Source organism: Onychomys torridus, chromosome 1 (assembly GCF_903995425.1).
Source record: "Onychomys torridus chromosome 1, mOncTor1.1, whole genome shotgun sequence".
In the NCBI taxonomy this organism is placed as follows: domain Eukaryota; kingdom Metazoa; phylum Chordata; class Mammalia; order Rodentia; family Cricetidae; genus Onychomys; species Onychomys torridus.
This window is the reverse complement of record NC_050443.1, coordinates 145044237-145065113: the sequence shown is the minus strand read 5'-3', so window position 1 is coordinate 145065113 and position 20877 is coordinate 145044237. Positions and strand designations below refer to the sequence as shown.

General features: G+C 42.9%; 1 protein-coding gene across 6 annotated transcripts in view; it reads right to left on the bottom strand.

Annotated features, from left to right (window-relative positions):
• The window catches only part of Smarca2 (SWI/SNF related, matrix associated, actin dependent regulator of chromatin, subfamily a, member 2), a 172162-nt gene that overhangs the window by 46997 nt on the left and 104288 nt on the right, over window positions 1–20877 (bottom strand). For all 6 annotated transcript variants that reach the window (XM_036208296.1, XM_036208325.1, XM_036208318.1 and 3 more), the window contains exons 25-27: window positions 18238–18465; window positions 13286–13363; window positions 8603–8821 (exon numbers count right to left, since the gene is read on the bottom strand). In XM_036208296.1, the coding sequence (XP_036064189.1) occupies window positions 8603–8821; window positions 13286–13363; window positions 18238–18465 (525 nt within the window). The remainder of the gene's footprint in view (window positions 1–8602; window positions 8822–13285; window positions 13364–18237; window positions 18466–20877) is intronic.

Genomic DNA, 20877 nt, shown 5'->3' with positions numbered 1-20877 from the left:
GGGGTCCGGTAAAAGGGACTTTTCAAGACCATATTTTCAAGACATCAAATCCACTGTGTGACAAAGGTATGCTTCCCAAAATGTGTTGTCTCCACCCAGCTGTAATTACATATTATACAGAGCACATAATCTACATCACACTCCAATTATCTCTAAGTGCTGCAGGGCAAAAATCACTCAACTCAGCAATTAAACAAATTCCAGGTTATCATGAAGCGTTTTAAGGAAGGGAAGCATTTTGAAGTTGGCAGAAAGACCAAAAGGACAGGAAGAGCAGAGAAAACCTTCCAGAAATCACCATTAGTTAGCTCACCCTTTAGCTCTGCAGTAACCCCAACTTGACCAAGTCCCCGTCCTCCAGAATAAAACACCTGCATTACAATGCCAGACACATCTCAGGTGAAACAGACATGGTGAAGTCAAATGAAAAGCCCTGACCTATCCACTGCCTCATTATGAGTCTCTGCCAATACGGTAAATGGAATGCCTGCTCTCACACCTAAGATACATACTTTTTCAAGAAATTATCAAGACATCAATTATATCATGAGCACAAATAAACACATGCAAGTTTACTGACTGATGTGGCACTGTTAACACCTTGAGTACACCCTGAAGAAGCAACCAAATACTCACTGCTAGAATGTTTTTTAGTCACATTAATATACCTTTCCACACATTCGAGATGGACCATCCCCTGCGCAAGAAGGAGATCTATTGTCTTACAAAACAATGAGGATAAGGTCAGTGCACAGAGGCAAATAATGCCTTTGCTTCTTTGCAAACCAGCAGTAGAAGCCCATCAGCATACACTAATGCCAACCAGGCTTCTCTGGGAGGGGGAAGCTGTTAGCCATTAGGTGAGGCAGGGCCTTTCCAAGAGCTGTGAAATAACTAGGGTGGGCTGCTGGCCTTTGAAAAGACACGGCTTTAAAGTAGTAGTGCTTTTTTACTCCGGCTAAGACTGATACTGTCTTAATGTGAATGTTTCCTATATGGGGACATGTGTGCTCCACAGTTGATGGGGATTTGGAACCTCTGAGACAGAGAGCCTAGTTGGCTGATGTAGGTTGCCAGAGCCTCAAGTTTCAAGGCTATCCCATCTCTGTTCTGCCCTGCTTCTGCATTGCCATGGGATGTGACCTGCTGCAAGCCCAGTTGTTGCAGTGCAGCTACATTTAACCTAGCAGTAGTATCTTCCACCAGGATGGTCCATACCTCCTGAACTCTGAGCCTGAATAAACCTCTCCTCCCTTAGGCTGCTTCTGTCAGGTGTTTTCATCATCATCATCATCATCATCATCAACAACAACAAAAAAAACCAGTTATTAATATAGGTTCTTCGAGAATCTTAGAAGGAGACAAGCCCAAACCATCAAGTCATGGGGAAAAGTGTGCTCAGAATAACACTAAATCCTCTATTTTTATGCATCATCTTTTCTTTTAAACATGTGGTGATGACCCTGAACTGAACATGTTCTAGAATGTGCCCACCACCTTTCTTTTATTGGAACATGTAAATGACCTCAAACCTAGCATGCTCAGAAGTATTTGTGTCTCTACACATGGTGATGTCTACCCCTATGAATAGATTCCCCCAATCAAAGCCACTGCTTTCTTTGTTCAGAGGTTCTTACTTGGAAAATTAACCCTAGTAGTGTCCTCAATGGTGCAGTACGAAGCCCCTCCCCACTCCTTTGTCTCAGATAGTTTATGCTCATCAAGAAGCAAACCTTCTGTGTCCCATCACAGAATTCCTTCACTTCCAAAGGCCCACCCCAAGCCATAGATGGCATGGTAGGTGGGGACTATGCAGAATGGCACTAGAGACCCAGCATGGAGCACTCTCCCAGGAAGGTGCTGCATGAGGAGAAGGTAAGACAGAGGAGAGCCTCCTTTCATGAGAGAGGCAGAGGTCAGGTGTAGTGGGTATCTGTCCCACCTATATGACCTTGAAGTACCAGCCCCTAGGGCATGGCCTTGGGGCTAGCTTAAGAGTCAGGCCTGAAAACAGTGCTACCTGCTGGATATTCTTGCTCATTTGCCTCTAGGTTCCTAGCATGGAGCATCTACATCCTTGGCATTTCCCAAGTGACAGGAGTATCTTTACTAGTTGACTTCTGGGGAGCTTTGGGTAGGGTTGGTCACAGAAGATCAACAATGTGACTGGAGTGTTGGAACCTTGGCTTATATGTTAGCTGGCTTCTCTGTGCTGTGACACCTATCAGAACGTTTAAAGGAAGAGAGGCTTACTCTGGCTCACAATGTCAAAGATTTCAGATCAGGCCGGGCGGTGGTGGCGCACACCTTTAATCCCAGCACTCGGGAGGCAGAGCAATGCAGATCTCTATGAGTTCGAGGCCAGCCTGGGCTACCAAGTGAGTTCCAGGAAAGGTGCAAAGCTACACAGAGAAACCCTGTCTTGAAAAACCAAAAAAAAAAAAAAAAAAAAAAAAAAAGATTTCAGATCATGGTTACTTGGCTGTTGTTTCTGGTCCAGTAATCTGGTAGAAGGGTGTGGTGTAACATAGTTGCCTCATGGTAACCAGGAAGCAGAGGGTGAGACAGAAAGATGCTGAGAACAAGACATACTGTTGTGGGATGTTCTGTATGTTAAATGTGTTGCTCTGATTGGTTAATAAATAAGACATTGATTGGCCAGTAGTCAGGCAGGAAGTATAGGCAGGACAAGGAGAGAAGAGAATTCAGGGAAGTGGAAGGCTGAGGCGGAGAGACACTGCCAGCCGCTGCCATGACAAGCAACATGTGAAGATGCCGGTGAGCCACAAGCCATGTGGCAAGGAATAGATTAATATAAATGGGTTAATTTAAGATAGAAGAAGTAGATAACAAGAAGCTTGCCATGGCCATACAGTTTCTAAGTAATATAAGTGTCTGAGTGATTATAAGTGGGCTGTGGGACTGCAGGGGCTTGTTGGGAGCTGGAGAGAAAAACTTGAGCTACAGCATGCCTTGTTGACCATCTTTCCTCTGGTCAGACCTTAGGTACCACCAGCTCCCAGTAATGCCATTTTATGAACCCATCAGTGGAAATAAAAGACCTCATCCTCATGTTACAATGGCTCTCAATGGATGGGGTCCACTAGCTGGGGACTAAGTTTTCAATACACAGGCTTTTGGAGGGACAAATCACACTCAATCCGTAACATTCAGCCTGATCTTCAGAGAGTTCAAACAGCTTGGAGACTGAAGTCAGTCAATTGGCCAATGGTTTCATCAATAATGTCCACTTAATGAAGCTCTAATATACACTGTGATGGCTATCCTTGGCTGTCAACTTGACTATATCTGGAATGAATTACAATCCAGAAATGGAGGGCACACTTGTGATCCAGATCTTGAGGCAAGAAGATAACAAGCCTTTCATCCAGACCTTGAGGCCGAAAGGCACACATTTAATCTGGGCTACACCTTCTGCTAAAAGCCTATATAAGGGCAATGGAAGAAGGAAAGGTTCCTTCTTCACCTGCTTGCCCTCACCTTGTCAGCACATCCATTCCTTCACTGGCACTGGAGCCTGCTTCTTTAGGATTCCAGCACATATACAATACCAGCTAAGACTGAGCAGCTACTAGATTCTTGGACTTTTCATTCACAACTAGCCATTGCTGGACTAGTGAAGTACCCACTGATGTGATGGGAGACTCAAGCACCTTAAATATACATGTAAAGGTGAGGAAAATCTGCGTCTTCATTTGATTCACATACATCATCATTAAACTGGAGGTGCAGGCGTATTTTCCCGAGTTCTGCAAGCCGCACTAGTAAACAAAGAATCTGAAGAGCTCATGGAAGCCTCTAAGCCAAACAGGAGAAGTCATGGGGCCCTTGGGCCTCCCAAAGTGTGGCTGGTATCTGAAGTTACAGGCAATCTTATTGGGGATTGTACCCCTGATCTTGTAGAGTCCCAGGCAGCACTGAACTGCTGTTGGGGCTGAAATGAAATATTGTCCCTTCAGAGACAAAACTTAAGGTAGGGTCTGTAGAGATGGCTTAGTGGCTAAGAGTGCTTGCTGTATAATTATGAGAACCAGAGTTCATATGCTGGTACCTGTGTCACAAACTGGCCATCCCTATGATGTAATTCAAATTCCATGGGATCTAATACCCTTTTCTAGCCTCCACATGTACATATGAATACATATCCACACACATGCATGCACATACACTCATATAAGCAAACACACGTAAATAGATGAAATAAGTCTTAAGAAGACAACAAAATCCCTCAAGGTGTTGGAAGTGGAAAGGCATGCTCTGAGTTATGTTCCCCAGGAAGCTAATGGGGCTTGACCTTCAGCTTCTTCTAGGACAATCTCTCACTATGTCTTTCATATATGGTCATACACTAATACAAAAATCTGTAATATCAGACATTCCATACTGTTTGTTTTTAAAAAGCTCCTGGGCCTGTCCAATCATCAGAGCCTAGAAATTGGAGGCTTCACAACCCCTCTGTGGTAACCTCGCAACTGTTAAGGAAGGGGCCAGTTTCGATGCACATATTCCAACATGGTATTCAAGAAGCAGCCAAGACACAAAAGAGATTGAGACTAAAGAAACCAGAGACTTAATGAAATATCAGAACATAGAACAGCTTCTGGCTGAAGCTGGTGGGCCAGGACCCCAGACATCAGGAGTACCAGTCATCAAAGTCTCCAGGAGCATCAAAAGGGTCCAGGTGTACATCAAGACCTCTGGGGATAACAGTAGCCCATCAGCCTTGTACCAACTCTCACGGAGACTCATGGGTGGGAAGAACCAAGATGCATGCCACCAAGGTCATTCTTAAACAGCAGCTTCCACCTTTACCCAGGCACTGTCTTGGGAAGGATGATATGGTGGATGACCCCAGGTTGGCCAACTGGGTAACGGGGAATTATATGGACCACTACCAAAGATTAAATTAATCCAAGACTGGGAAACTGCCTACCACTGAAAGCATTTATGTTTCAATGGAAATGGATTTTAAATCTACATAAAATACTTTGTTTAAAAAAACAAACAAACAAAAACAAAAACAAGCTGTGTTTGAAATTGTGGTTCTCATTTAAAACATTATGAATCAAGAAAAAAAAATTTTAAATCTTCCAACTAAACCAACTCCAGGATTCTGTGGGAATTTTTGGCATATTCCAATTATAGAATAAAACCTGTTTGTAATGAAACTGTATTTGTCAGGAAAGCACTAATATCGTTTATATTTATCTGAGTATGCTAAGGTGGAGACTGCTAGGTGTTCATCAGAGCTTTGCTCTGCTCTCCTGGGCTCACAGGCACAAATGTTCCATTGTTCTGTAGACAGCTGGGGTGGCCACATGAAAGAGGCCCACACAATGGGATGTAAGTGGAAGTGTGTGGAACAGGTGAGGCACAACCACTGGTCCCTACAGCCCTGCATCATGCCATTTCCCTCTCTTTCTGCTCATGTGGACAGAGGCTGCCCAAGTGTGCAGGGGTTCCACCAGCCTGGCTACCTGAAGAATGTCATGGAGAACAAGGGCCCTCACAGACCAGGAACCATCAGCACAGGCGTTTTATGTTTAAGAAATGACCCCAACTTACATTTTGGGATAGGTTTCCAGATTGGTGTATTTAGGTTGCTTCTGCTACGGTAAGGGCTAGAATCTGGATCTACACTCTCCCCTATAGTCTGTTTCACTGTGGCAACCAGTGGCACTTAATAGCTGCACATGGAAGTCCTAAATTCTAACAAGGTATCGCTCCAGATCCAGCTTACCAAGCAGCCAGGAAGTTGCACAATGACTGAGGATGCTGGGAAACTGGGATGGTGCTGTGACAGATGGCAAAGGGGTGTGAAAGCATGCTGGGATGTGCAATTCATGTTTATCTTCTGAAACAACCGATGAACTGAGCCTTGAAGGATGAGGAAAGTTCAAAAGAGCAGGACTGGGAAGTTCATGCCAGACTAAACCCGAGTCCTCTAACATTTCACCCATGGAGCTGTGATGTGAAGACAGAAAACACATTGTTTTGTTCTTTCCAGGGAAAAGAATCAAGGTCAGGGAGGAACCGTAAGGAAAGAGAATCTGTCCAAAAGGAGGAAGAACTAGTCATCAAGGCTGACCTTGAACTCCAGGGGCTCTGAAGACAATAAGACAGTGTGTTGCCTTTGAAAGCCAGACAGCCTCTTGGCATGGGCACTAGAGTATGGGCTGAGCACGGGATGGTCGCAGTTCCACACAGCCGTCTTCTGACTCGGGGATTCTACGCATCTTCCAGGCATTGGCCGAGCTGGCCTTATACAGTGTTGCCAGGAAAAAAGAGTGATTTCAGCCTTGTTGGAGCATATCTTACTCTGTAACTCCTGCCAGTCTCCCTCTCAAGGCCACACTGGCTGTGAGGACTCAACATGGCAATTGCCAGCAATACAGAACATTTCTCCATACCCAGGCCCCTAAGAAACCCTACAATTTCATTTGATAACAGCAAAGACTTACTAGCCTTGTATTAAACAGGATTGCTCTTGGGTCAATAACAGCATCAAATGACAGTAAGTATCCATTTTTTTCCCAAGGGTTTGGGTCAAGGGGTCAGGTGTCTTTACTTAACAGCAAGTAGACCATACGGAATATGAAATATAGTTTTCAGAAGGACTGCGGAAAAGGTACATTCCACTAAAGCTGTACTGAGAACAGCTTCAGTCCTCTTGGATGACTTGACACACTATGAGGTACCTTAGGGATAAAAGTCATAACTATCAGTTTCCTCTAAGGAATTAGTTCTTTAAGACAGACTAGATTTCTGTTGTGAAATGTGCCTGTGGTGGATGAAACAGGAGTCTGCTGCATGCGCTAAGAACGCCCTCCAAGCACTATTGGGAAACTTTGACTTTCCTACGACTATAGTTCATTTCCACAATCGCTCACTAAGTTGCTTTACATGTGAAGTACTAAGGGATAGAGTAAATGATGAGACGCTATCCTAACATGAAGACTTCCCAAGATTAATGCTGTCACTCTTCTTAAGAGTAACTCACTATGATTATAAAACAAAAGATAAGTTTGGTTATAATCTTGACCAATAAACAGGGCTATCTTGCTTATCACACATCTGCAGATTATTCATATCAAAAAGAATCGATTTTAAAACGTGGGCCTAGATTATGATTCTTTCATCTCCTGAAATAATACTCCAGGTGACTAATATATTGCTTAAATAAAGAGAAAGGAAATCCAATTTTCCTGAGCTCAGAAATGAGTATCAAGCAAAACCTTATATTGTAGGATGAGTCTTACAACTTCAACCCTAACAGCCAAACAAAGGGAATTCATAGAGCTGTATTCTGAGGCTACCCTAATCCTTGACTGGGTCCACACACAAGTTATATTTTATATGCAATTGTTCATCCATAAGTATGAGTGATGCCTTCTTAGATTCATGTTGCAGAATCCCACAGACACTATCTTTTTGAAATTCAGGTCACATTCCTGTCATAACACAACACCCCGAGAGAATCATCCCTCAAGTGGTACCAAGACCATGTGCCTCAGATAGCCAATCTCAAAACCCTTCCCAGTTCCTCTCTCCCCTCTTATGACCCAGGCTTTGCAATCCTTGGCTCACAAAGCCTGGGAATTATATCCTCTCTGAGAAAATGGATGGTGCCCAACTCTGGCTTCTGTTCGGTTTGGTTTTTACCCAAATGTGCATACTATTTCCAGTGCTTGCTTGCTGGCCATGTCTGGAAAGCATGTCCCAGGCTGCTCTGCCTGTTAGGTACTAAGTCTGCTCAAATGAATGAAAAGGATAGCTAAACCTCTGAATGAAAGAACTTCACTGGCCATGACATTGCCACACATGGCTGCCATGACCATGGTGATATTTCTAGGGTCCCAAAGGAACATTGTGTGATTTTAGTCTCCAGTCAAAATGAGAAATTACCACTTTCTGAAGAGAAAAAAAAAATCTTCACAAACTTTAGAATAACATTTTCCCCAACCATCATTGATTCTAGTCCAGGTATCATTGGTGTTTAACACCGATAAGTCATGCCAGGCCGATATGGCACATGCAAACACATCAGATAGCCACTGAATTATCACCCACACTCTCTGGTCTTCACTCTCTTCATCAAAACCAAATAGTGCAAAGGACCTTCCATATCCAAATGTGCTGCAACCATGAAATCACAGAGCTAGAAAACAATGCCACCCCTCAACTCTCTGTTCAGGCTACGCACAAATAAATCCACAACTAAAGACCATGAAATAAGGGGACAATTAAAAAGATCTTTAAGTCCCTCCTCATCCATTTTGAGAAAGTGAGGCATGGCCAGACAATCGACTGGAAAACATTAATGTGTCTCACAGCCCTAATAATCCTTACTTCATATGGCCAATTCTCCTCTAGCAAAAAAAAAAAAAAAAAAAGAAAGAAAGAAAGAAAGAAGTTCCACTCTATTTTTCCCCCAAGCATCGCCTGGAAACACACAGTGACCATGACCTTCAGTGTTCAGGAGCCCAGGCCCTGCCATCAGCAACTCTGCCACAGCAAAGAATTCCAGCAAAGCCACAGAGAACATTCCAGCCACCGAGTGAGTTGAAAAAGCCACACCTACCCGGAGCCACTGCTTCTCGGTGAGGGCGTCGCTGTAGTCCACATCCCGGCGCTGGCGAGAACCCCTACCAAATATCTTCTCCTCCTCTTCTTCACAGGTGAGCCTCTCTACTTCGGCATCATCCTTAATAATCCAGGAGGGCAGCTCATCTTCCTCCATCAGGCGAGGCTTACGCTTTGGATTTCTGGCATCCTCCCTCCTCCGGTCCATGTCCATGCGCTGGGGACAGGGATAACAGTGTCACCAGAGGGAAGAGGACTCTGTGGGACAGAACTTACAATCTTCAGAAGTTGTCTTCCACTGCAGACATATCCCTTCCCATCCTTTTATCCTAGATGGCTTGCTCTAGTTCATCCTTCAAGCACAGTGTCGACATGAATGATTTCAATGTGTCGAATCTCCTTCTACCTCTATACCCATCATTTGAATTTATTTTTACATTGAAGAAGATACCCTCTTCTTAGCCTATCTTCTTAGCCTACGTGTGTGTAAAGCTCCATCTTAAGTAACAGTGAGAAAATTCAAAAGGAGAATGCATTTTAAAAATGTGAGCCCTGGGCTCATAGGATGCCTCAGTGAGTGAAGGTGCTTGCTGCCAAGCCTGACGACCTGAGTTCTGTCTCTGAGACCTACATGACATGACCAAAGGAAAGAATCCATTCAGCAAGTTGTCCTTTGACTTCCTCACATGTCTTAGGGCATACACATGCTACATGCAAGATAAATATATGGGGAAACAAAATTAAGTGTGAGCTCTACCTGTATAATGCTTTCCAACACAAGTGAATTCTTTGAGCATATATATAAAGAGAGTCTACTAAGGATATTAACCTTAAGCAAGAAGATTAGCGATTTTAATTGAACAGGGAGAAACATTTAGGGGGAGGTATCAGTACCTCCCATCATCACATGTCGAGGGGACATGGATGTTTACACTGGTCAGCTGTCACCCATACATCAACTGCTCAGTACACAGTTGGGGGTAGGAAAGGAACATACTCCTCAATTCTTTACTTTTAAAAAGTACAGCTCTTAGGAAAATACAACAGACATCACCTCAAAGTCAGCCTCTTCTCAACTGGCCAAGATACATGTGAAATGGCTTCCCTTGGTTGCCTTTAGAAGCCTGTGCCTCCACCTCTCACTTTCTCCTTAGAAATCCTGTCTCACTCTAAGTAAATGCCCCCAACCCATGGCTTTAAGTTTAGCAGAATGATCTGGCATGTGTCAAAGAACAAAGCACCACTTTCCTTCTCTATCTATACACTATTACATATATACAGACTATCCACACAATGAAATAAGTCATTTAATCATTCATTATTTACCTGCTCCTCTTCCTCTGGTTCTACCAGATGGAGGCAATAGAACAATTATATTTTTTCTTAAAAGATGAAACTGATAGAATGTGAAGGAAACATTTGCTACTTGAACCCAAATGTGACTTAAAAATCTAGGGTCAAAGTTCCTTAAACAAAGCTCCTTTAACATTTCTGGAAATCATTCTGTCTGCAGGACAGGGTACGATGAGGCATGGAGGCATCCCATTGGCAGATAAATCTGGCTGCCCTACTCTCTCCTGCTATGCTTAGCTTGCGATGCTAGACTTAATCCAGCCATCTTATGCCTGGCTCAGAAACAGATCTACCCATGGAAGCCTGGCAACAAGCGAGGGGAGGCTTTCTTTAAGGCAGGAGCCAGCCAGAGGTTGCATGAGGCAACCTCCTACTAGCTATCAGATAGATGACCAGTAAGAACGAAGTCTCCCCATGACCTACCCTGTGACAAAATGTTGCCACTTCAAGTTCTAGCTAGATAATTCCAGATTCCTAGACCAGAGCTTGTGAAATGACCACAGTAGGTTGACAAATGGAGAGTAAGTCTTTCTTTTAAATTTTAATAAAAATAAGTCATGTACGTGATTTTTTTTTTTAAAGAAAGGTAGAATCAATTAAATATAAGCTGCAAGTCCAAATGATTGTGTCTCTCTAGAGATTCTACTCCCACAATGCCTCTGTAACATCTTAAGTCATTATTGGATAAAAAGACTAACTTTTGATTGAATTACTGTATGATATATTTGCCTTAAGGCCTTACTAGAAACCTTAACATTTACAATTATATTTTAGCCTTTGTGGCAAATATGGCCTCTAAAAGCCTATTGTTTATATACTGGCTCAAGATACAGGTCTGAATCGTGTTGCTATGCTATCAAATAAAATTTTTAGGTAAAACTCACAGGTTATCAGTATAAAAGGTGAGTTATTTTTCTTGGTTTTTAGGGGAAAGCAATACCACTGTTTAAAAGAAAGAGTATTCTTTGAAAGACACTATTTGATTACAGTATCTATACATTAAAATACATCTCTAGGAATGTGATGCACAGAAATAATTTTTAATAATAAATAAAGACTTTAGGTATATGAGCTCCAGAGACTTAGCCAGCTCACATTCCATTCTTCTTTCTCACTAAACTGGCGTGGAGTCAAATTCTATTTCCCGCCCCCTGGTGGAGGTGCTAACGAATAGCCAAGTGGCCAAAGGTAGCCAGAGAGTTAAGTTTTGAAAATTAAACCGAACAAACCCTGCATGGCTCCCCTCCCCAACTTAGATGCTAACACTTAAGAAACAGGCATGAGCGCTCACAAAGTTAAGGTGCCTAAAAAGAACAATCGTCCCTTAGGCAGTCTGGCCTGTTACAAGCCCGTTCTTCCTGGGACACACATACTCACTCCCTAGTCATAGGAAGACCCGGCCTTGGACACACGCCATTTTTGTCTGAAGTTTCCAATTTCTTCAAAAGTCCAGCTTCAAAGAAGGAAGGAGAGGCACTGTTTCTTCCTGATCTCAGGGCCACCAGGGACTGTCCATCCCCGAGTCAAATCTAATTTGGGAGTATCTGAGGCCGTAACAGTGTTGACTCACTGCCAGGGAAGCCTCTTACCTCAGGGTTCCCCAGTCACCAACATCCTAGTAAGTTCCTCAAAGATCGATGTTTATTTCTGATGTGTCTCCCTATTTAAAAATTGAACCTATAATTGTGGAAAGTGACAGAAGACCCCCATGCTACTGCCCAGTCTCTCTAGAGTGGCTTCACCTGGGTGGGGAAGAAATCCATTTCTCGAGCCAGGAGTTATTGCCATGGCTGCCTGTGCTTTTCAGAGAGTTAATGGTCTTTTAGTGTGAGTCATTACGTGTGGGCACAATCTGTGTTCTCTAGACAAAAGCCATCCAAACAAATAAATAAACTCCCCCCAAAAATGACACAAGCATCCTCTCAGCCTCAGCTCTATTCTCAAGCCCTCCTAAGCTTTTTTTTATTTAAAAAAAAAAAAAAAGGTAGAGATTGCAAACCCATTCAGTCATAGTTGGCTTAATTCTGTTTTCTTTGGCCTACAATGTTACAGAATAATATTAGTAAAAGTCCTGAATTTAGTTGCACACTTTAATGCTGATATTTTGTCTAACAGTGTAGATTCCTAGCTTTTCTTCAAAACTTGTAATTTCTGGCTAAAAGGGTCTAACATCTCCACCTTATAGCCCCAGTGCCAGTAACAGACCCTTTAATACACCTCCCCTCTCTGTGCGCCTTGCTCAGGCAGAGTGCATTATCCAAGACCCCAGGGCTTTCCAACTGGTGCTCTGATCAGGGTCCTTCACTGTTCCTACACCACAGCTATGGTGCACACATATTCCTTCTCTCCAGAATCAGGCTAAATGCCCGAGATGAAGAGCATAATGACTGAAAATACTGGAGGGAACCTTATACTTTACCATCCAGATCTGTCCTGTCATCCGGACAAAGCCTGAAACTGCAAATATCACCACCCAGTCAGTCATCTCTTATGTAATGACTACGTGCTCAGGACTGTTCTGGCCATTTAAGAGTGAGTGTAAAAGCCTCAAGAATGTGGTACCCATCATTCTGAAGCTGCTGAGCACCCTCCCTCACAGATGGGGCTTGTTCCCCAACCACTGTGGCATGTGGTACACCTCACAAGTAACTCAAACTGAGGTTTTAGGAAACTTATAGATGTTATATATCATGGAACTTCAAGGTTAAAGCCATGGACAATAGATTCTAAAATACCAAGGTTCTTTAACAAGAAGCAGGTTTTGCTCTTTGAACCAAGGCCTTATCTTCCTATGCACACACCTCAAAGGCTGTATATATTCCCTGCAACAGTTTTAAGGGCCATTGCCATTCACCTGCTCCTATTAGGAAGAAGCTGGCTAGGGCACAGCTGCAGGCTGAATGCTCTGAGAACAGGCTGTTGTCTGGTCTGATGCTTGGAGGGATCAGAAGTGGATCCCTGTGAACTATGGACCACATAGCCTGTCCAGAGGGTGAGGCTGTGACTCGCTCTGGCCAACTGCTTCCATACAGAGCTGTGGGCCTAACACTGCCCCATCTCATTTTCCAAAGGAAGCCAGAAATCAGGATTCTTTTCATGCTGGCAACAAATGCAAAATTTTAAGAACTGCTATGTGGGCCAAACACAATATGTCTGCAGGCTAAAACCAGCCAGTTTGCAGACTCTGAGGGAAAAAAAAAAAAAAAAACCCACATGCACGGGCTTCAGCACCCAGGTTCTACCCGGTATGCAGGCTGCAGGCATCCTGGATACTAGAAAAGGGGGAAAGGAGGAAGGTAGTGGTTTCCTATGATTCCTGCAACATTACCATAAAAAGATCAAACTCTTCTTCCCGGCGAGCAATCATCTGGTTCAGAGTCTCGTCATCTGGTACTTCATCTTCTTCCTGGGTTAAAAACAGAATGATTGAACAGGCTTTAAGGACAGAGATAGGGGGTGAGAGGGGGCAGTATTCTGTCCCTGACGGGGAAGGGAAGGGCCCCTCAGTTTAGTACCTACCGTTCGTATTTTGAGAGCTTTTCAAACTGTCCTTGCAGCAGGAAATCTGTCTAGGGCGGGAAATCTGCTCTCTAAGAAACACCAGCTCTCCTGGGTGTGGATCTTTTCTGTAACTTTTAAAGCAAGCTACTTAATGTCTCCCCGCCTCCATGACCTCATCAGCAACATAGGCGTGACATGTACTTCACAGGAGGATGCCAGCCTTAGCTACAGAAATCCACAGGAAATGACTGCTTACTGTTAATTCTACTAATCCACTGATGACACTGCAAATGTGAATGTTTTTATTTTCAAAGGTTTACCCAAAACAATGAGTTTTTGTCACTAAGCAGGAGGACAAGCAAAATATATATATATATATCATACATAGGTACTGAATATAGAACCTTTAAGGTATGTTGAATCAATGGTTTCCAGAGGACACTATTATTGCTGGTGGTTCAAACTACACTTAGGACACAATTAAAAACTATTAATATAAAAATCCCCCCAAAACTCTACCCAATTAAGACAATCTAATGAAGTACAAAAAAAAAAAAAAAGATTACATAAGGCCTAAAAGTTCCTACATTTTATATATTCAGTTAAACAAAGGCACATTATCTGCTAATTTCTCAGAAACCAACAGTTCTCAAGGTTTTAGGAACTAAACAGTATGCTGTGGCTTCCACGATCCTAAAAAAATACCAGCAGCCTAAGAGAGATGATGTCCGCTCCCAAGATACCTTGCATGCTGCAAGGACTGAGTCTTAGAAATGAATAAATGAATGCAACTCAATAAAGTATATGACCCAAGATAATAATTACTACTGAAAACCCTTCCAGTTTAATTCACCCCCATGTTTTGATAAAGTTAATCTGTCTAAATATTACATTTCACATGACAAGGGGGGAGACTTACTGGAGACGGGGCTCAGCCCTTACAAGATCCTGTACCTGGCTATGGCACTAGTGAACAGAGGTCTCCATTGCTTTCACTGTTATACAATCACCTGCATCTCTCCACCCACACCATGAGGCCAGAGGTGTCCCCAGGCAAGATGCAGATTCTCCTAAAAACTGCCAGGATACCTGTTCACAGAGACCTGAGTCCCCAGAGCACAAATTGTCTGGGAAGTTTACAAGAACTCTTGCTGTGTTCTTTGTACCCTCACACCTCATACCAGCTGTGATCATGGCACCCTACGCTGCCCTGGACTGTTGAGACAGAAGCCGTTCACTGCAGTCTGCAAAGATTCCCCCATTGACTTCAAATCAGGACATAGACCACCAGAGACTGGTAACAGCTGCCTGACACAGTCAGAGTTAGAAAGGGACGTGGAGTCCCAACAAGCTGCTAACAGTGAGGAACAGTTGGCATGGAACGCCCCTGTAGGCCCTACATGGTGGTCTGCAGGCCTGAACAAGATCGCCTTGCCCGGTGGGTTGGGAAGGCTAGAAAACACGAGGCTTCCTCACCCATCATCTCACCTGGGCTGGTAACAGTTTTATAAGGCCTTTCAAAAAGTCAACAAGAATGCAGGGGAGACTCCTGGCTGAGTATCAGCTCTTCCCATGTCATGCTTTGCCACTGTCCATGTCATTTAACACAGTGGTTTAAATACTTTTATCACATTACTTATAATTTGAAATGTATTTATTGTATTATTTATTCAACATGTATGAATTACGGAAATACATGTGCTATGGTGTATGTGTGGACATCAAAAGACAACTTGTGGGAGACAGTTGTCTCCTTCCAACATGTGGGTCCTGAGGCCCAAACAGTTTGGCGGGCTTGGCGGCAAATGCCTTTACCTTCTAAACCATCTCACTAGTCCACAGGGTGGTAGGAAAACACCCTAAAACAAAAACAAAAGGCACCTGACAATCTAACTCCTGAGTCTACATCAAATCCTCAACCTTAAAAAACAGAAATGGTGAATTATTTGAGATTTAAAAAGGCTTTTGGTGTTTGCAGATGTTTGAGTGCATATGAACAATTTTATCTCTCATCATTTTCTGAAATTCAACAGGTGTATATATATATATCAGAGAAATTAGGAGGCACAACAACAAAACACTCTTCACTTTTCAAAAAGATTCATTTCAGGTTTCTTTCACATATCACTCTCTGCTTCCCATGCAGGCTCATTTCAGAAATGAAGACTACGTCAGAAAGACTTCAAAGTTTTGCCTCACCCACCAACACTGAAGGCAGTCTCTCCCTAGAAACCTGCTGGCCACACTGGTCAGGGAACCAGGTAAATGGATAGAGTTAGAAAAAAAAAATCATCCTCAGTGAAGTAACCGAGACCCCAAAAGGCAAACATGTATTCACTTATTTATACGTGGATGTTAGCTTGTATGCCATTGCTAGTCAAGCCATAAGTAATCTATAGAAGCACAGATGTCAGGGATAGAGCAAGGGTCTAGTGGGGAGGGAGGCATCTTCCTAAGAAGGAGATATAAAATCGTTATGGACAGATGGGGGCAGGAACTGGACCAGGAGATCAAATGTATGTGAAGAGAAAAGGGGGTGAGGGAGGAATACAGGGAGAATCGGCAAAAACTAAGGGCCATTTGAGGGGTTACATGGAAACCCTAAAATGCATAAATATATGAAGGTGATCTAAATGGAATCACCACATAATGGGGGGTGGGGGACATCCTATGTGGACATCTCTCATCATCCAGTGAAGACTCCAGTTCTGGGAATGGGTTGTTGGTCAAGGGGCTCCATGGGAATCTCCAAACACCCAAAATATTTCCAAGACTATAGGCTGCTCTCGACAAACTGATGGTAGAGCCCCCTTGCTGAAGACAATACCTACACAACTCACTGGACATGGAGAAGCCAAGCTGGGGGTGCCTATACAGAGCCTTTACCTTCACTGACTTGTGTTCAGGGTCCTGGCAGGTACTCTGCATGCTATACCAAAGCAGAAAGGTAAACACCAACCCAGCTATAAACCCTGTGATCCACAATGGTGACGTGTATGCAAGATGGGCTAGTACAATACTGCTACAAAGCCTGTGGGATTAACTAACCAATATCTTATTGAATTTCAGGTCCACTCCATGAGATGAAACCTATCCTCAGTACTGCTTGGATGGCCAAGAACCAGAGACTGACAGGCTAGAGACCTTAGGGGAAAACCAAATACTACTGTTCTGTGTTCTGCTAAAAGAACACAGCAACAAAATGACTCTAATGACATTCTGCTATGCTCACAGATCAGTGTCTTATTCAGTCGTCATCAAAGAAACTTATTCCTACTACAGAGAGGAATAAATACAGAGACCCACAGACAATGTGCAGAGAATGAGAGAGGTCTCAGAACACTGGGTCCTAGATGGGATGTCTCCATCAATTCCCTTCCCTCAAGGTTCAGGGAAGCCTGTGGAAGAGAAGGCAGAAAGTCTCTAAGAGTCAGAGGGGATAGAGGACACCAGGAAACAAGGCCCTCTAAACACAGCAGGAATGGCACACGTATGAACTCACAGAGAATAATACAGAGGTACAAACAGGGCCTGAACTCACGGAACAACACGAACAGGGCCTGTACAGGTCTGGGAGCGCAAGTGGACACAGACCCACATTCCTAACCCAGGTGCTATCTCCAACTGATAATCATTCACAAATAAGAGAGTAAGAACTGATGTGGATTTGGGTGGGTGGGGTTCTGGGGAGGATCTAGGAAGAGCTGGAGGAGGGGGAACCATAATTAGAATATATTATATGAAAAAAAAACTATTTTCAATAAAAAAGTAATAAAAAAGACCCTTAAAAGAATTTAAATTTTAATTTACAGAAGACTTCAAAAACACAAAACCAAACTGCATGCATGCAATGAGAATAGTGTTCTGTGTGAATATGTAAAATAAACTTATGCTCTAACTTTTAAGCACAGGTACACAATGGACAGCTTCATGGTAAGATCCGATGCTGATGTTCTGCATTCCAGATGTTACAGACATATTCTTAAATGTACTGCAGGTTCATCTTAGGCTGATGATTTCTGACTCTGTGTGTGTCTATGTACGTACAGAGTGGCCCTAGGGCCTCACACCAGCAAGGCAAGCACTCCAGCTGAGCTATACTCCCAGTCCTAAAATGAATATTTAGCATAAAATGACTGAAACTGATCATCTACGTGAATGAAATGACTTGATAAAAGACGATCAACACACTGTTTGCGCAACTCTGGAAATGTTTGTAAATAGAGGCTTTAGGACTTGGGGGCCTTTTTCCTCCACCTCTGCTCAGTTCTTAAAAAGATCTTTGTGTGTGTGTGTGTGTGTGTGTGTGTGTGTGTGTGTGTGTGGTGTTAAGGTCGAGATTTCTAAACTCATGAGCTAAAGACACTGTGAAGGACATCTTATAAGTGTGTTGGAGTAGTCCCACCCCCGATTAAAAAGCAACAGAGACGGGTCTGCAGTAGGAGCGGAGGAAAAAAATGAGGTAGGACCTAGATGGTCTTAATCCTGCAGTTTCACAGCTGGCCTACAGGAGGCAGCACTCATAATACAATAAAATACACTTGGCAGTACCAACCCCAGAGGCTAAGCTTTGAGAATCCTTTGGCCATAGTTCTTAAGACATTCATGTGAATAACTTTTAGAGGTTTTCTGTGTTTGGGATATAAGACAGCAGCTAATTTAGTCAATTTTAATTAACACCAGCCCAGAAAATTCTTTAAGGAACAATGACATTATTTTTTAATCCTCTGGGGACAAAAGGTCACTGCTAGATTTCAGAAACTTAGCTTTCTTCAATACCTCATTCTCCTCTTCATGCTCCAATATGGCCTGCAGGAATGCTCTCCGCTCGTGGCTGGATGACTTCTGATCAAACATGCCCGCCTGGATAACCTTCTGATCCACATTCAGCTTGTATTTTGCAGCTGCAAGAATCTTTTCCTCGACGCTGTTGACAGTGCAGAGTCTCAGCACCCGGACCTCATTTTGTTGGCCAATGCGGTGAGCTCGGTCTTGGGCCTGCAGATCCTGTTTTTGAAAACAATATACACCAGGATTAACCCACCAAACAGAGAGAGGGAGATGTGGGAGGGTTCCATAATCAGCCTTTACAAAAGTTAGATTTTGCTTACACATTAAAACACACACACACACACACACACATCTTTGGAAAAGTTCAAGGTCATTTCCTATTGAGGAAGTCTGGGTTTAAATTAACTGTGCCAAGTGAAATAATATCCCAGGATTTGAAATCAAGCCCTAAAAATAGTTTACCTACCTGTAGGTTTTGCCATGAAAATTAGCCCTTCATTCAAACAAAAACTAATACATCTGAGGTCAGAATTAAGATTTAGATTATTACCTACAAAAACATTTTCAAGTAGGAAGACACAGTCTCTCCACTGAAATGTGTTAATGACACTATTATATCATTGAATTGTATTTTCATGCATTGTACATATATATACATGCACCACATTTCATTATACACACAAACCTACATACATTCACACATACATTATACAGACAGTGACTAACCAGTTGCCCAACTCCTGGACCTCACCCTATCAGAAATGCAGTATTTCATGTTAGAAGTACGTCCTGGTGTATCTGGAAATGCAAGTGATTTCTGGTAGGATAATAAAGTAGTGAAGTGGGGGAGGATGGAGTGGGGAGGAAATTGGCACAGTATGCCACAACGTAAATACTGGGCATGGCTCTGACTCAGAATTCACTTTTTCATCCTGAAGAAACTACCATGGGCATTCATAAATATTTATAAATAAGAATGGGCGTTCTTTAATATTACCTATTCTTTCTGTAATTTTTTTCTTAAAAGAGGAAGTAAATATTGAACAGTGCTAGACTATCGCAGATTGTAGTATGCCCCAGCAGACACACAAATTACCAGAAGCCTCAATGGTGCAAAGCTGAAAGTGGGAACTAGAAGTTGTGAATGAACATGTACACTTGGTCCCATGTGTGTACATCTACCTATGCCGTGAAAAAGGTGAGAGCATCAAACACCAGCATGCCAACAATGTCTACATTGCCCACCAGAGGCTTTATTTTTAAGAATCTTCATATTGTTTATACACACCTTAACAGTTTTCTCTACTTTAAACGTGTTAGTATTATAGAATGAAAAAGAGTTTAATGAAATGTTTAAGTAAAAACTTTCATAAACTTCTGAAGCCATCTCCTAACTTTATAGCTACTCAAATAAAAAATATATTGGTATGGTCCTTTTAATCACATGGTCCAGGTGAGGGACCAGGTCTGTCGCTGATTAGTTACTTACACACATCCCCTTAGATCGGCCATGTTTTTAGGATAAAGGTCTATGCTGTTTCTTGCATTCCTAGCATTACACTCTGAATATGGCCGACACTCATCTATAAGCTTGTCCTTCCAACCAGCCAGGTTCCTGTTATCTATGCAACACAAGGGGACAGTGGACAAAAGTATGCCCAGGAGATTTGTTTCTGCTGCAGGGGCCTTTGAAACTGGGCAATTAATAATTAGGCAGAAGTTTGCCCTTAGAAGGCATGTGAACAACTTCCTGTAAACATCTTGCGCTGAACCATGACCACAATGGGGGTCAGATCATCAGATTATTTTCTGAAGTGGACAATGTAAATTAGGTAACTAAAATGTTTCCCTGTGGAGGGCTCAATCATCTCTTCCAACACATCTTCACCAGAACACCTAAGCAGCAGTCAATGACAGGCTCTCTGTCTTCAACCTTTCTTTCCATTAGACCTAAGGTGAGCCAATCATTTCTGTAACAGGGATCATAGTAAAGATTTGGGCTCTCTGAGCCAGAAGCAGAAACTTGTGGTGATATATTGTGTCCCCCAATATATTGTGCATCCTAATAAAGCTCATCTGAGAACCAGAGGAAAAAGCCAGCCACTATATTAAACATAAAAGTCAGGCAATGGTAGCACATGCCTTTAATCCTAGCATTCAGGAGGCAGAGATCCATCCGGATCTCTGTGAGTTCAAGGCCACACTGGGAACAGAGCCAAGCGAGGTGGCACACACCTTTAATTACAACACTAGTTAACCATAAAGGTCTGGAGGTCTGTACAGACAGACAAGAAGTGACAGAGCTGGGCAGAGAGAGGATGTGAGACTGCAGGGACAGAAAGGCATATAGGTAGGCGTGGGTATACAGAAAGTAGGTCTCTCTGGAAGCTGAGGAGTTGGTGAGGTGAGGTTGGCTATGGCTTGTCCCATTCCCTCATCTCTGGGCTTTCACCCCAATATCTGGCTCTGGGTTTTTATTAATAAGATCATTTAGCAATTTGTTTTACAGAAACTATTCTCTCCAAAGGGACTAGACCCTTCACTAACCACCAGCTTCCTATGTATGCTCCAAACATGAAAACTAGCCCCCTCTTTCAGGCAGTAGCAGACCAGAAGGGGTGATAATCT